This window comes from Festucalex cinctus, chromosome 1 (genome assembly GCF_051991245.1).
Source record: "Festucalex cinctus isolate MCC-2025b chromosome 1, RoL_Fcin_1.0, whole genome shotgun sequence".
Taxonomy (NCBI): Eukaryota; Metazoa; Chordata; class Actinopteri; order Syngnathiformes; family Syngnathidae; genus Festucalex; species Festucalex cinctus.
In genome coordinates, this window is record NC_135411.1 from 24,923,015 (window position 1) to 24,936,229 (window position 13,215).

General features: G+C 37.2%; 2 protein-coding genes across 3 annotated transcripts in view; both read right to left on the minus strand.

Annotated features, from left to right (window-relative positions):
* LOC144021108 (kinesin-1 heavy chain) overlaps positions 1-2,870 on the minus strand; it is a 33,162-nt gene extending 30,292 nt beyond the window's left edge. Inside the window, exon 1 of one of the 2 annotated variants that reach the window (XM_077525158.1) lies at positions 2,469-2,870. In XM_077525158.1, the coding sequence (XP_077381284.1) occupies positions 2,469-2,594 (126 nt within the window). In that variant the 5' untranslated portion in view covers positions 2,595-2,870. The remainder of the gene's footprint in view (positions 1-2,468) is intronic. The other variant, XM_077525151.1, reaches the window with a different exon arrangement.
* Positions 2,871-6,375: 3,505 nt separating this feature from the next.
* Positions 6,376-12,461, minus strand: pold3 (polymerase (DNA-directed), delta 3, accessory subunit). Its single transcript, XM_077522416.1, has 12 exons — positions 12,271-12,461; positions 11,618-11,673; positions 11,437-11,536; positions 11,319-11,358; positions 11,078-11,210; positions 10,143-10,386; positions 8,917-8,989; positions 8,666-8,798; positions 8,168-8,274; positions 6,913-6,983; positions 6,755-6,839; positions 6,376-6,690 (listed from the first exon to the last, which is right to left on the minus strand). Exons 1-12 carry the CDS (start codon positions 12,343-12,345, stop codon positions 6,506-6,508), a joined length of 1,302 nt encoding a protein of 433 aa, XP_077378542.1. The 5' UTR covers positions 12,346-12,461; the 3' UTR covers positions 6,376-6,505.
* Between the last annotated feature and the right edge of the window lie 754 nt (positions 12,462-13,215).

A 13,215-nucleotide genomic window follows, 5' to 3' on the forward strand; every position in this document is an offset into this window, starting at 1 on the left:
TTAGTGGACTTAATTAAAAAAAATAACTAATTTAATTAGTGGGCCGGTGTATTAGTCGATTAATCAATGGAATAATTGATAGGCAACTCGATTTTTTTAAAAAGTCGTTAGTGACAGGCTGACAGCACTAAACTAGTATATTCCCAATAAAAACAAAAAAAAACAAAAAAACAAAAAAAAGGAGGAGACCCGGCGGAAGTGGGCCAGAACGGGTAGGAGGGCTGAAATCAGAGCAACAAGAATATGAATCTCTTGTCTTAATGTCATAATAAATGTACCGGTATATTTGCAAATTTTTTGCATTGTCGATTTGAATTAATGTCCCATTTTTGAGTAAACGGATTTCTTAAAATTTGATTCATCAATTAATTGGCAATAGATTTTATTACACAGCACAGTGTTTGTGTGTAGAAAGAAAAGTCGCATGAGCTTGCTGCAGTTGAATTTTGCATTTTTTTTTTTTTTAATTCAGTCTCAAGGGCCCTACACAAAACACTACGGCAAGAGCAGAGGGACTTGCAACACCTGAAGCAGCTATGGAAGACAGAAATCGAATCCACAATGTTAACTATCAAAAGTATCACTTGGTATTTTTCGAACAGTTACGTATCAACATCCTCGTACACTATTTTCTAAAATGAAATGCTCTCTGTAAGCCATTTATTTTTTGGGGGTAATGTTAGATGAGTTTGAGACAATTATAAAGTTTGGGGCAGTGAGTATCATGAGAGATAATAAGGTATGCTGCGGGAAATTATCCAATTTCACTTAACTGCCCAGTAAAAGCTAAAATAGCTCTAATATAACTTTTCAAGCATGACTTAAAAAACACAAGAGGGCGAAAGACTCAGCTGTTGAAGATCTGTGTATCTCCTTCAATACCTGCCGCAAGTTTTTCACACCAAGGAACAGTGAGTAAACTGCGATGACCTTATTATTCCACCATGTATACTTTTTGTGACGTTTTTGTTTGGTAATATGCCTTTTTTTTGTTTTTTTTTTAAATGAAGCACCTTGGCGCAACAAGGGATGGAAAATGCTAGTTTGGGGTATATTAGGGTTTTAACTATCAATTTACACATGATTTTTGGGGGGAGAGGTGGCTTCAGTCACTCAAGGACTTTTGAAAGTCTCAACAATCTTGTGCTTATTGTGAACAAGAACATTGAAAGATATGCAACAAACTATCAAATTCATTCCAACACAGCATATTTTAGTTGGATTCAAACAAAACTGTTTGTTTATAGGAGAAAAATAGTCTGCAAAATGCGCATTCGATTTACAGGGAATTATCACATGACATGGGACTCAACTCAACTTTATTAATCAATATCATGGCCTCTTCAAATTACAAAATATCCTCAGAGAAATGCTTGAGAGGCTTCCCCCCACCCAAAAAAAATAAAAAATAAATAAATAAAAATAAATAACTAAAATAAATAAATAAAAACATTAAAAAAAGAATTAAAGCTAATGTATCTCAGTTGCAGTATGACATGATTTAGATAGTTGAGAGAAACGATCACCAAGGTGCTTCCTTCCATTTACCAGTAAATAGTTCCTAGTGTCACATGACATGTGGCCTGGGTCACAGTTAATATTTATCAATAAATTTAAATTCTACAATATTGTGAGCAAAATGTTTAAAATGTGTAACAAAATATTAAGATAAGGAGTACATTTAAGTTTGATTGCATAATTTTCTACTGAAATAGGACGTACAAATGGCCTAAGGTTCGATTTACAGGTATTGATATGATCCAGCGTCACGTGACAAGGGACCTGCGTCAAAAAGCAGACAATTCCACAGACGTCATTGGGTAATTTAGATCAATATTATCACTTTTTTTTCACACACAAACAAAATACATTAATTTCACCATGTATTTCCATTGTGAAGTAGCTGGGTCCGCTAAGTGCTCCATAAGCTTTTCATTAAATAACTGTTAAGACCGGTCAAGCTTAGCCCAAAGGCCGGCGAGTAGATAACTATCTGTTGTTGTCCGCTATCAAGTCAAAGCTCGGCCCCTGACCATTTAAAATCTGTTAGCATTTAGCATTAGCCACCACCTGTAATGTTTATTGTACATGAATAAATGTGCTCCAAATGTGATGTGCGCTAACGCGGCTAATGTGGCTAACTGGCACCGTGTTGGGAGGCTTTGTTGATTGACAGCTGGTTAGCCGTGGCCGGGGCGAACTTAGCCGAATGGGCTGACATTTAGCGTGACACCTTCCCAAAATATGGAACAGGTATCGGATTATACAATTCGAATCCAGGTGACAGCTCACCGGGCGCCGGTTGCCTCTTCCTGGGCGGCGGAGAGGGTCAAGCCTTTGCGCTAACAAGCTAAAAGTGCTAACTTACCGTAAAGCTACAAGACAATTAAAATGGCGTATCGTTGACTTGAGCCCGGGGGCCCGGTTAATAGGGAACCAAAAGTCGCCTTGAATGGCGTTTGACTCACCGAGATAATAACGGTGTCTTCCCCTTGGAACTTGGGAATGTATCGGTCTCCTCTGGTCACCTCGGAGCTGTTGAGAGGCCTAAAACGGCACATCACTTTGATAGTGCACTCCGCCGGGTCGGCCATCTTCCACCACCGCGGTGCTTGCCTGTAAACGTCGGGGGGAGTTGATCGCTCAAATCAAACAAAAATGATAAAAAGTCTATCCTGGGCGAAAAGCGAGGCCGAGCGAACCCCCCCTCCTCGCTTCGGTGGGAATAGGGTGATTGCGTGTCGGGGCCTTGGAGACAAGCGGGCTTGTTTTCGCTCTCATTCAGTCCCCCCCGACTGTTAGGAAGCCATGACACCGGTGGATGAGTCCTGGCTGCTGCTGCCTGGCCACCACCTCGCCCCCGCCTCCGCCCCACCCGTGTGCGTGTGGATCGACATGACGTCACTCTCTCCTGGCTATGCTTGGGCAGTATTGTTGTGGTTGGGGGTTGGGGGAATCAATATTTTGATCCAATGGTGAAATAAATGACATAGAAAATGTTCAAATTGAATTAGAAATTACATTAAAAAAAAAGTCATGTTAAAATGATATATGAAATATCAATTTATAAGTTTCATTAAGCAAAAAAAAGATGCTAAATTAAATCTAACAAATAATTACATAAATATAATATATAATAGGGATGTAACGAAATCCAAACATCACGATACGATATTATCACCATATGAAGGTCACAATATGATAATTATCACTATATTGTGGGGAGGTTGGCAATACAAAAAGGTCACAATATTGTAAAAAAAAAAAAAAATAGCTCAGACTAAAAGAAAACACAATATTGTGCTTTTGTACATTACTGTAATGAAAAATATAAAATATTACATATAAAAAAATATAAATCGAATATATTGAGGCACTTACTTGCTAATGTACGCACACATTGAGTTCCTCCACATATCCACATACCCTCACAAATTACAAGCAAATTACGTTCCCCTTCATCTAACCATTAGCGTGGATTTTAAACATAGAAGGGCCAAAACATGCCTTGTGAAAATTAAACTGCACTAAAAAAATGGCCACCAGAGGGTGCTAGAACGGCACAAATGGAAATCAACCCGACTTTTTTTTTTAACAGATGTGCTGCTTTTAATATCGTGACATGACGACGATGATATGTTGTGGCAATTTAAATATCGCGATATCACGATATTGCCATTATTGTTACATTCCTAATACATAATAAACAATGGCATTACCATAATTCTAGAATGTACAGAAAGTATTAACACAATAACAATAATTATTCCAGGTACAAGGTTTAATCGGCAAGTAATTTGAGTATCAATTAATCAATAATTGTTTTTGATAATCAATTAAACCTACCTTTTTTAATTAAAAACATAAACATAGCTAATACTGTATAAAAAGAAACCATATAAATGTAATTTAAAAACATGAATAGAAATATATGTATAAATAAAATAAAACCCCCCAAAAATGAAATAAATTATTAACCAGTTAATTTAATATATGGTTTGTTAACATAACTAATATGAAATTAAATATTAACATGAACTTTAACAAATGAATTAAATAAAAAAATATTAACATATAAATTCAATGATTCAATACCAGGAAAGGTATTATTTCCTTTTATTTAAAGTTATTTTATTAAATTTAATGTCGGGTTTCTGACGCAGAACATTATTTTGTTCTGGGTGTGTCCCACTGACAGGAGGCCCCGGGCATGACCCAGGACACGTTGGAGAGAATATGTCTCTCAACTGGGCTGAGAACATCTTGGGATCCCACTGGAGGAGCTGGACGAAGTGGCTGGGAAGAGGGAAGTCTGGGAAGTCCCTCCTAAAACTGCTGCCCACATGACCCGACCCTGGGTAAGTGGTAGAAAATGGATGGATGGAATATTTTATGCAGGCCAAAAAAATGAAGACAAAATATCATTAGTACTTTTTATTACTCATATAATTCAACATACACTGACACTCTAAAAACATTTGGGTCAAAACAACCCAAATTGGGTCGAAAAGGGACCAACCCAACTTTTTGCGTTAAGTGATTTTTTTTTTGTGAGTTATTCATTTGACCCAAATGAATAACTCATAAACAACCCAACAGATTGGATTGCTTTGTGGCTTATTAATTTAATATGAATATTTCTGTGTTAAATAACTCAAAAAGGTAGGTCGGGCCAGGTAAAATCTATTATAACCTCTCAATGTTCACAGTGCATACTGACTTGTTTACATAAGCAGACTGGAATATTAAACTTGAACCAAATGAAGTTGTTAATAAGTTTTACTTCTTCTCACTCCTTTTCGAATATACGATTGTTTTCTTTAATATTGCCTGTTTTTTTTTCTTCTTGATTATTGTCATTTAAGTATTGAAATAATGTTGATATATTCGAAATAAACATTTCAATAATTACATACAATATTAAAATGTACTCCAGATTACCAAAATGTCAGGTGGTTAAGTGAACAAACATTATTTCTACTTGAATAAAAATGTTTCAAGTAGGAAGAGAAGTGAAATACCAAGGATACTGGTTGTTGTTAATAAGAGCAAAAGAGGATCTTTTCCATGTGCTGTGACTCAGCTGTCTTTGCCATGGCAAAAAAAAAAAGAAGAAGAAAAAAAAAAGAATTCAGCGGGCGACAGAGCGAGGGAGGCCTCTACACATTTTTTTTTTTTTTTTTAAAACCACTCCCTGAGAGATCATTTTCCTCTTGGGAAAGACCAGTTCTACCAGGCTCGTAAGTGTTCTCGTCTCAAGGGTGTGTCGAATGCTGCTGCTGCATGTGTGTCAGCTCCCAACTTGCAACTACGATCATTGTTGTTAATGGAAGGGGGGGCAAGAACATGGACTGTCTCGTAATGTAAGGCGTTTTTATCACAGGCTTTCATGTTATTGTTCTTTAAAGAGCAGACTTTCACACGTTGTACCTTCGCCCTGCACACATCCTCGAAATAGGTAGAAAATTATTTCATCTAATCATGTGCACATGATCAAAATATAACAAAACGTCAGAACCAGTGGTGCACCCACTCTTAACCTGCTCAGACCTTCAAAAAGGTCAAAACAAAGTATATTTAATTTTGATGCCGCTGGAGTGATAACATCAAACAATGTTGAATTTGGATCTGATCCAGATTTGCCATCAGTGTAAACTAAACACAATCTATTGGAGTGCTATCAGTAGCTCAGGATCATTTTAGGTATTGCCTTTTTTAATTCCAGCCAGACAAAAAAAATAAAAATAAAAAAAATAATAAAAAAATAAAAAAAAAGCAAAAATGAACGAAAAAGAAGATCATGTTTAACAAATATAGTTTTGGGGGAAAAAACGAATCTATGGATGGATTACGGACTACGGACTATGCAGGAGACCATTGTAGTCTAGGAAACATAAAATAAATACTTTGGGGGGGATTAATTGAGAGGCTACTCACTGTGAGCTGTGCCCATCCCTGATTTAAAATACTTAATTTTCTAGTATTAAAAAACAGTCCCTATTATTTGAACTAAATTGGATTTGAGGCTAGGTGTAATATCCATGCTGAATACAGATCCATATCTGCTGTCAGTGTAAACGCAAGCTGTAAAATGCCATTGACATTTATGGCAAAAAAAATTAAAAAAAATCTGCGAATAACCAAATCTGCAGGTGCCCAACCGTGAGGTTCCACTATAATTACATAAAATAAATGACAAATATTCCATCATTTGTTAAAATGATGAAATGTTATAATATGAAATAATGTGGTGAATATATTAGTCATTTAATTCAATTTGAATGAAATTGGCTTTCCTGCAAGATGTAACATTCAAACATATTTAATCCCAGGCCTATCCAAATTTGCCATCAGGATAACACAATCTATAAAATGACATTGACTATCAACACAAACATTTTTTTAATGAGTGTTTATTAGTTTGATCACTTCTGTATGATAGCACCGGAAGCTTCTGGAGAATGAAGGTGTGTGAGTGTTTGTGTGCATGTGTGTGTTTTGTCCATCACTTCTTTTGGAAAAATCCCATAATGGAAGCTTGTTTCGTTGTTTTGTTCTCTGTCGTTTTCTTCTGATTTTTCTTCTCGTTGCTCGCTGCCGTTTTTGCTCTGACCTGATTTTTTGTCGCCGCTTGCTTGGTGGCGCTTTCGTCTTCAGAGTACGACTCGCTTTCATAGCCTTTCTCTGTCACTGCAACCACAAAACAGAATCAGAACCACAAACTGGAGAAAGTTGACAGTTTTAATTTGCTTACCAATGCAACCTTCTTCGTCCACGAAAGTTCGAGACTTCAAGACACGTCTGCGCTTGCGTATTTTAGTAGTCTCAGAGAGTCCCAGCTGTAATGAAAGAAATATTTCTTCTTTGTCTGAATTGTTACAAGTAAGGCATAAAAGTCATTGTCATAATTACTTGTGTAGCAGGTTCCTTAGCAGGAGCTAATGCTTCTCTCACGGCCATTCTCGGCGGTGAATCTGGAATGACTGTGGACAATGCAGAAAATTTTATATATCTCACCATGGTGCTCGACAACCACAATAACCACATGAGCATCCGATCAGTATAACAGCATATACAAACATTATCAACATGTAAAGTAAATGTATTTTTTTAATACACGATGAGCTGAAAAAACATCCATCCATCCATCCATTTTATGAACCGCTTGTTCCTCACAAGGGTCACGGGGGGTGCTGGAGCCTATCTCAGCTGGCAATGGGCAGTAGGCGGGGCACACCCTGAACTGGTCGCCAGCCAATCGCAGCTGAAAAAACATTTTACTTATATATTTTAATTTTAAATGTTTACAAATTTTTATAAGATTGTTTTTATTTGTTACATATTACAATCGCTGGTAATTATGGAAGCCCATTTCTGCCAAAGTTTTTCCTTCCCATTGTCAGAGGTCCGTTCCCGCCAGTGAAAATTTTTTTTTTTTAAGAATCCGCCAGTTTAAAAAAAAAAAAAAAAAAAAAAAGTTGTAATTTTTTTTTTTTTTTCTAGTTGAAGAGCTTTCCTGTCAGACTTCCAACGGTGAGCAAAGTCTGAAACAGCTGACAAACATGTCGCACTCAACGGGAATATAAAAGTTGATTTTTATGAATTTATTGTATAATTGTACTTGACAACATCTATTATAATGTGTCATTTGTGGTGTTATAGATCTATATGTGACAGCAGCGGCAATAGCCCATCACGTTGAAGCAAGGGTTGCACACACTGGACGGGTAACCAACAGTCTCTTCAGATTCCCATTACGCCCATTTTCGTTGATGCACCTCCATCGACATACAAATGGCCTGAAACTTGAATCCATGTGGTTGAATCTGATGGAGGGCTTGCGCTTATGGAGGTTTTAAAAAAAAAAAAAAAAAAAAAAAAAAAAATAGTACTGATGCTACTGATGGATTCTTAAAAGAAATTAAAAAAAACAAAAAAAACAACAACTTTTTTTCCCCCCCCACTGGCAGATTCTGACGGTGTAAAAAAAAAAAAATACAATAAATTTTTTTTTTTTTTTTTAACTACCCCACTGGCGGATGACAATGGAAAAAAAAAATCCACTTTGTGTTATGCGCATGTCAGCCACCTACAGGACTAGAGTGTAACCGTTTGACCCAACCAGACAGAAGGGATGAATTAAAAGACGGTAAGACGTTATTTTTACCGTCTTCGTCTTCGCTGCTGTCGGGCACAGGCTTCTTGATCCTTCGCCGCTTTTTCTTCTCCATCTTCTCCTCCTCACTGTCAGAACTCTGCTGACGTTTGATTTTACTTCAGAAAGAAGAAAAAAATGTAATAAGGCACAAGGCATCATAGCCGTAAAATAAAACCCGTTAGCAGTCACTTTATCAGGGACACAATCTTCTGATTTTTGGCAATTCTGGAGTTTCTAAAGCAAACACGCGAATAGCATTGACTGTATTTTCCCTGGTGGATGCAGCGCTTCATGACAAAGCTACCAAATTAGACTGTGCGTCAATCTGTGTATGTGGCTTATGCAGTAGACACATCAGTCAACAAGTCCCCGCCAAGCTCTGGCTTGTTGCTTGAAAGCTCTGATCAGTGACTGAACAATATGATGGAACCTCAAATGTAGACCGCAATTTGGCAACATTTTTTATTGGATCTCATGAGGAGGGTATACCTAATGAATCTCACAAACCTAGAGTCTTTCTTTTTGTGATTCAGCGGTTCTATTGTGACCTTTTCATCTTGCTCTTTTTCCAGCCGTCGCAGTTCCGTTGCCGACTCCACTGCCACTTCTTCCTCCTCCTTCACAGGTTTCTCTTGTTTCTCTGAAATAAACACAATTTACTTCGCATTTTGCAAATACTTCACATCAGTTTGTGTGTATTGTGCAACAGGCTCTCCTAAATTTTAGACTTTTATTTCAACAGAATTCATTATACTTACTACTGCTTTGATTGCCAAAGAAGTTCATCATACGATTGGACTTTGCAGATGCTTTACCTTTGGGGACATCCACCTAAAAAAAAAATAAATAAAAAAATATACATATATATATAACAGGCTTCCTCAAAATAATAATATTAGATAATATTTATATTTTAAAAAAGATACATCTTGTTATTTATACAAATATTAATCAAAGGCAGTGATCTGACTTGCCACCATAGAATCGAAACATTAAAGGTATTATATCACAGTATTTTAAGCCGTTCCACAATTAACTATGGGCATATAATGATTAAATCGTGCCTTTGACACTATGGCGATATAATTTTTAATGAAATATTGGGTATTTTGCTGGCTTTTTTTATTTTTTATTTTTTTTTTATTATTATTTTTTTTTTGCTGGCTATTTTTCTAACACGAAAGTAAGTTTTTACGAAAGTAAAAACCCCGCCTCTCCCCATGTGGTTGCCCCGCCCCCTCATCCTAAACTGGCTGCTGCGCACACCGCCCACAAAACTCTGAAGCGCTGCATTGGAGCACTGTCTCCTCCTAAGTGGCCACGCAAGACTGGCCAGCCTTTGCAGTACAACCGTGTCTTCTTTAAATGTGGAAATTGGATGGATGTTCAATTTTTAAATAAACATTTGAAACAAAACGGCTCTTTGCCGCAATAAATCATAATGGAGGAGGAGGGGAGGGGGAAAAAATAATAATAATAATAATAATAATGATTCTTCTCCGGGTACTCCAGTCTCCTCCCACATTCCAAAGACATGCATGGCAGGTTAATTGGGCGCTCCGAATTGTCCCGAGGTGTGCTTGTGAGTGTGAATGGTTGTTCGTTTCTGTGTGCCCTGCGATTGGCTGGCAACCAGTCCAGGGTGTCCCCCGCCTACTGCCCAGAGCCAGCTGAGATAGGCGCCAGCACCCCCCGCGACCCTTGTGAGGAATAAGCGGTCAAGAAAATGGATGGATGGATAATAATGATAATAATAATAATAATAATGCTGTGGACATATATCCTGTGATCATTCTTTCACATTTAACCTAATTTCAGACTTTTGATAGGCAGTACAAATCGCCCCCCCCCCCAAAAAAAATCATGGATTTCTCAGTCATTCCAGCCTTGTGCAACCAAGTGAAAGAGGACATTCTAATGGAGATAAAAGACAGATGTGCAGATTCAATTACACTGTTTTATAAAAGGTTAATTGTGGACAAACCTCAGCCACTGCTTCCTGAGGCTCTGACTTCACCTCTTTGCCGCCATCTTGACTCTTAGCTGCTGCAGCTTTACCAGCGAACATTCCCATGATGCCTTTGGCCGGCTTGGCTTTGGAAGCAGCGTCGCCGTTAGCGGTAGGCTTCTTGCTGTGTTGTGGCTCTGGAACAGGAGGCGTTGCTTGCTGTGTCTTGCGTTCCAGGGAGGACATGGGAACGGCGACAGAGCATCGGATAGCGCTATACCTGCGAACACGCAAAAGACACACTTTATTATCACACATAGATGTGATAATCAGGGACTCAGAACTTTTTCAGGCCCGTTGCGTATTTTTAAGTGTGGCAACTTATGTCTACATTTATTTCTGTTCTAATTCTAGTTTTTCCACCGAAAAAAAACTTAGAAAGGTCATTTAGTCGACAACCCCCCCCCCCCCCCCCCCCCCCCCCCCCCCCCAACAATCTTTGTACAACAGTCACATTTTTGTAGCAAGGAAAAAGATTTAAAGATTTGTTTTATTAATTAATATTTTATACAAGAATAATAGTAAATTTTTTTCAAATGATTCCAATCAAGAGTTCAGTGCCGTAAAGTCTCCAGACCTCTTGAAAGTACGAGGGTGAGTTGAAAAGTTCATAGCCGGATCCAGAAAGACTCATGCCACATGGCTGAAACTTGACATGCATAAAATTCATTCCTTTGTGACACTAATGGTATTTTTTTATATACATTTACTGATGCTGATGTGGTTGTAGCTTTTCAAAGGCATTTAAATAGGGGAGACCGTAAGATAAAGTGTAAGTTAAAGTACTTTGGACTTCATTTAGGAAAATCACGACTTCCTCTTGCGAATTCTATTCCCATTAAAGACTGTCATGACTAGTAGCAACTAACAACCCTGCAAAGTGGGCTCAAACCCTTGTGAGCTCAACATACTTGCTGCAGCTAAGCAGGTTGTCTTTGACGGCGTCGTAGTCGACGGCGTAAAGTGGCCCACTGTCCCTCAGCAGAGCTTTTTGGACACTGTAAATGTGTTCGCTCACGATCAAACTCATCTTAGATTTGAAGTCTGCAAAGGCAAAAAATAAAAATAAAAAAATAAAAAAAGAATTTAATGCAGTTTTTTTTTTTTTTTTTTAATCTAAAATATTCATGAAACGTGGATGAAATGACGCACCTTCCAGCTGTTCCTCACGTACCAGTGACACCCTGTGACCCTGGTAAAGAAACAATAGTTTAATAACTAATCTGAAATAGTACAAAAACAAATAGGATTTGAGTTGTTTTAAGCGCACCGTGTGACCATTGTCCACACACTTTCCAGACACCAAGTACGTCACGTGGAGCTGAGCCGAGCTCTCCTTCCTCTTGTGGTCCAGGTAGTGATAGAGCATTCTGGGTAAAGTAAAATAAAATATGGCTTTGGTCATTTTTATATTAAACATCATTGTTTGGTTAAAGGAAAAAAAGACTCACTGTTTAGCTGTGTTGACATGGACTCCAAGAGTGAGACTCAGCCACTTATATGTAACCTGTTCATAATTAAACAGAATAAGTAAATACTATTGTTATTAAACAATACCAAACATGGGAATATCATGATGGCCTTGTTGACGTTAAGGGGACGTTTAAAACGAAAACGTTCTACATTTTCATCCTAGTTTGTTCCATTCAAATTCAAAGTCGTACTAGCTTGCAAAACAGCTGTTACTAGCTGATACATTGTTGGCGTTTAAGGTCATTTTCTATCTTTTCGGCGATAAAGACAGCGCCGAATTAGTTAAAAATAAAAATAATTTCAAACAATGTGACGTGACGTTAAACATCATGCCGCCTGTGACATTTGGACGAGATTCTGTGGAGACTTATTTTTCCCTCAAACAGTGTCATTTTCTATTGTTTCAACGTCTTTTTAGATATATAATCGAAGCCGAATGAATCTAAATAGCCTGCAAACCAATATGATATTGAACATTGTGGTTTACTTGCCATATTAGCGGCAGTTTATCCAGATTTACTTTAATTTGTCAGTTTTGTCAACAGACATTCAGCAGCTCCACACACCCCGGCGCTAACGTGGTGGAAACCAACTGGGAACGCGACAATAAACTACACAAAATCGTACTTACGATCTTGTCGTGGTCGTTGACGTACTCGTCGATGTTATCCAGATAAAGCTCGTCCATTTTGTTCAATAACTGCATTGAGGAATCGTTTTGAGAACGCGAGACTGCGCGGGAAGAGGCTTTATTTACTTCCTATACAACAGACCACGTGAGCGCGCATGCGCTCTTTCCACTTTGGCTGCATCACTTCGTGTGTTCCTCGATCAGTGATGTGTCCTGACTCTTGCCCACGCACCAGTCTCCTGAAATACAGTGCGTATTGTACTGTACAGTATTGTAATAACTATACAAAATCATACCAATACCATACCAATAATGATGATAATGTGACAAAATAAGAATAGAAATTGTAAAGAGCTCATAAACACAGTCCAGATGATAGTTTGTGACTTGTAAGCATATATTTAATCAAATACTAGTTTACCAAGAGACACATTTTTTGTTCGATTATTATTACTATTACATTAATAACTAAAACATGGAAGGGTAACAATGAGGTGAAATGCCATCATTCAGTGTCTTAGAAAAGGAGAGCAATTGCTTAAAAAATAAATACAAATGATTGCATATTAAATTTGAAAATATTTTGATTAATCAATACAAATGTATAGTATAGCCTACTTGTGATTTTTTTTTTTTTAGATTTCATTTCTTATATTTATTTAGCCGACTAAACAATTGATTACATCTACTTATACTGTATATTTCTTTTTCATCACTGCTAGACACTCAATCTTAAAATAATTAATAGAAGCGAAAAAACAATAAGAGTAAAAAAAAATCAGAAAGAACATAAATAAAACAAACATAATTAGAGTAAAATGCAAACAAATAAAAATATATAAAATAAAACAGCTAGAGCCAGTTGTTTTAAAACTATACTAAAAGAAACCTTTAAAAAAATAAAAGAAACAAAATAAATGTCATTCTAGTTGTTTCGCGTATGGT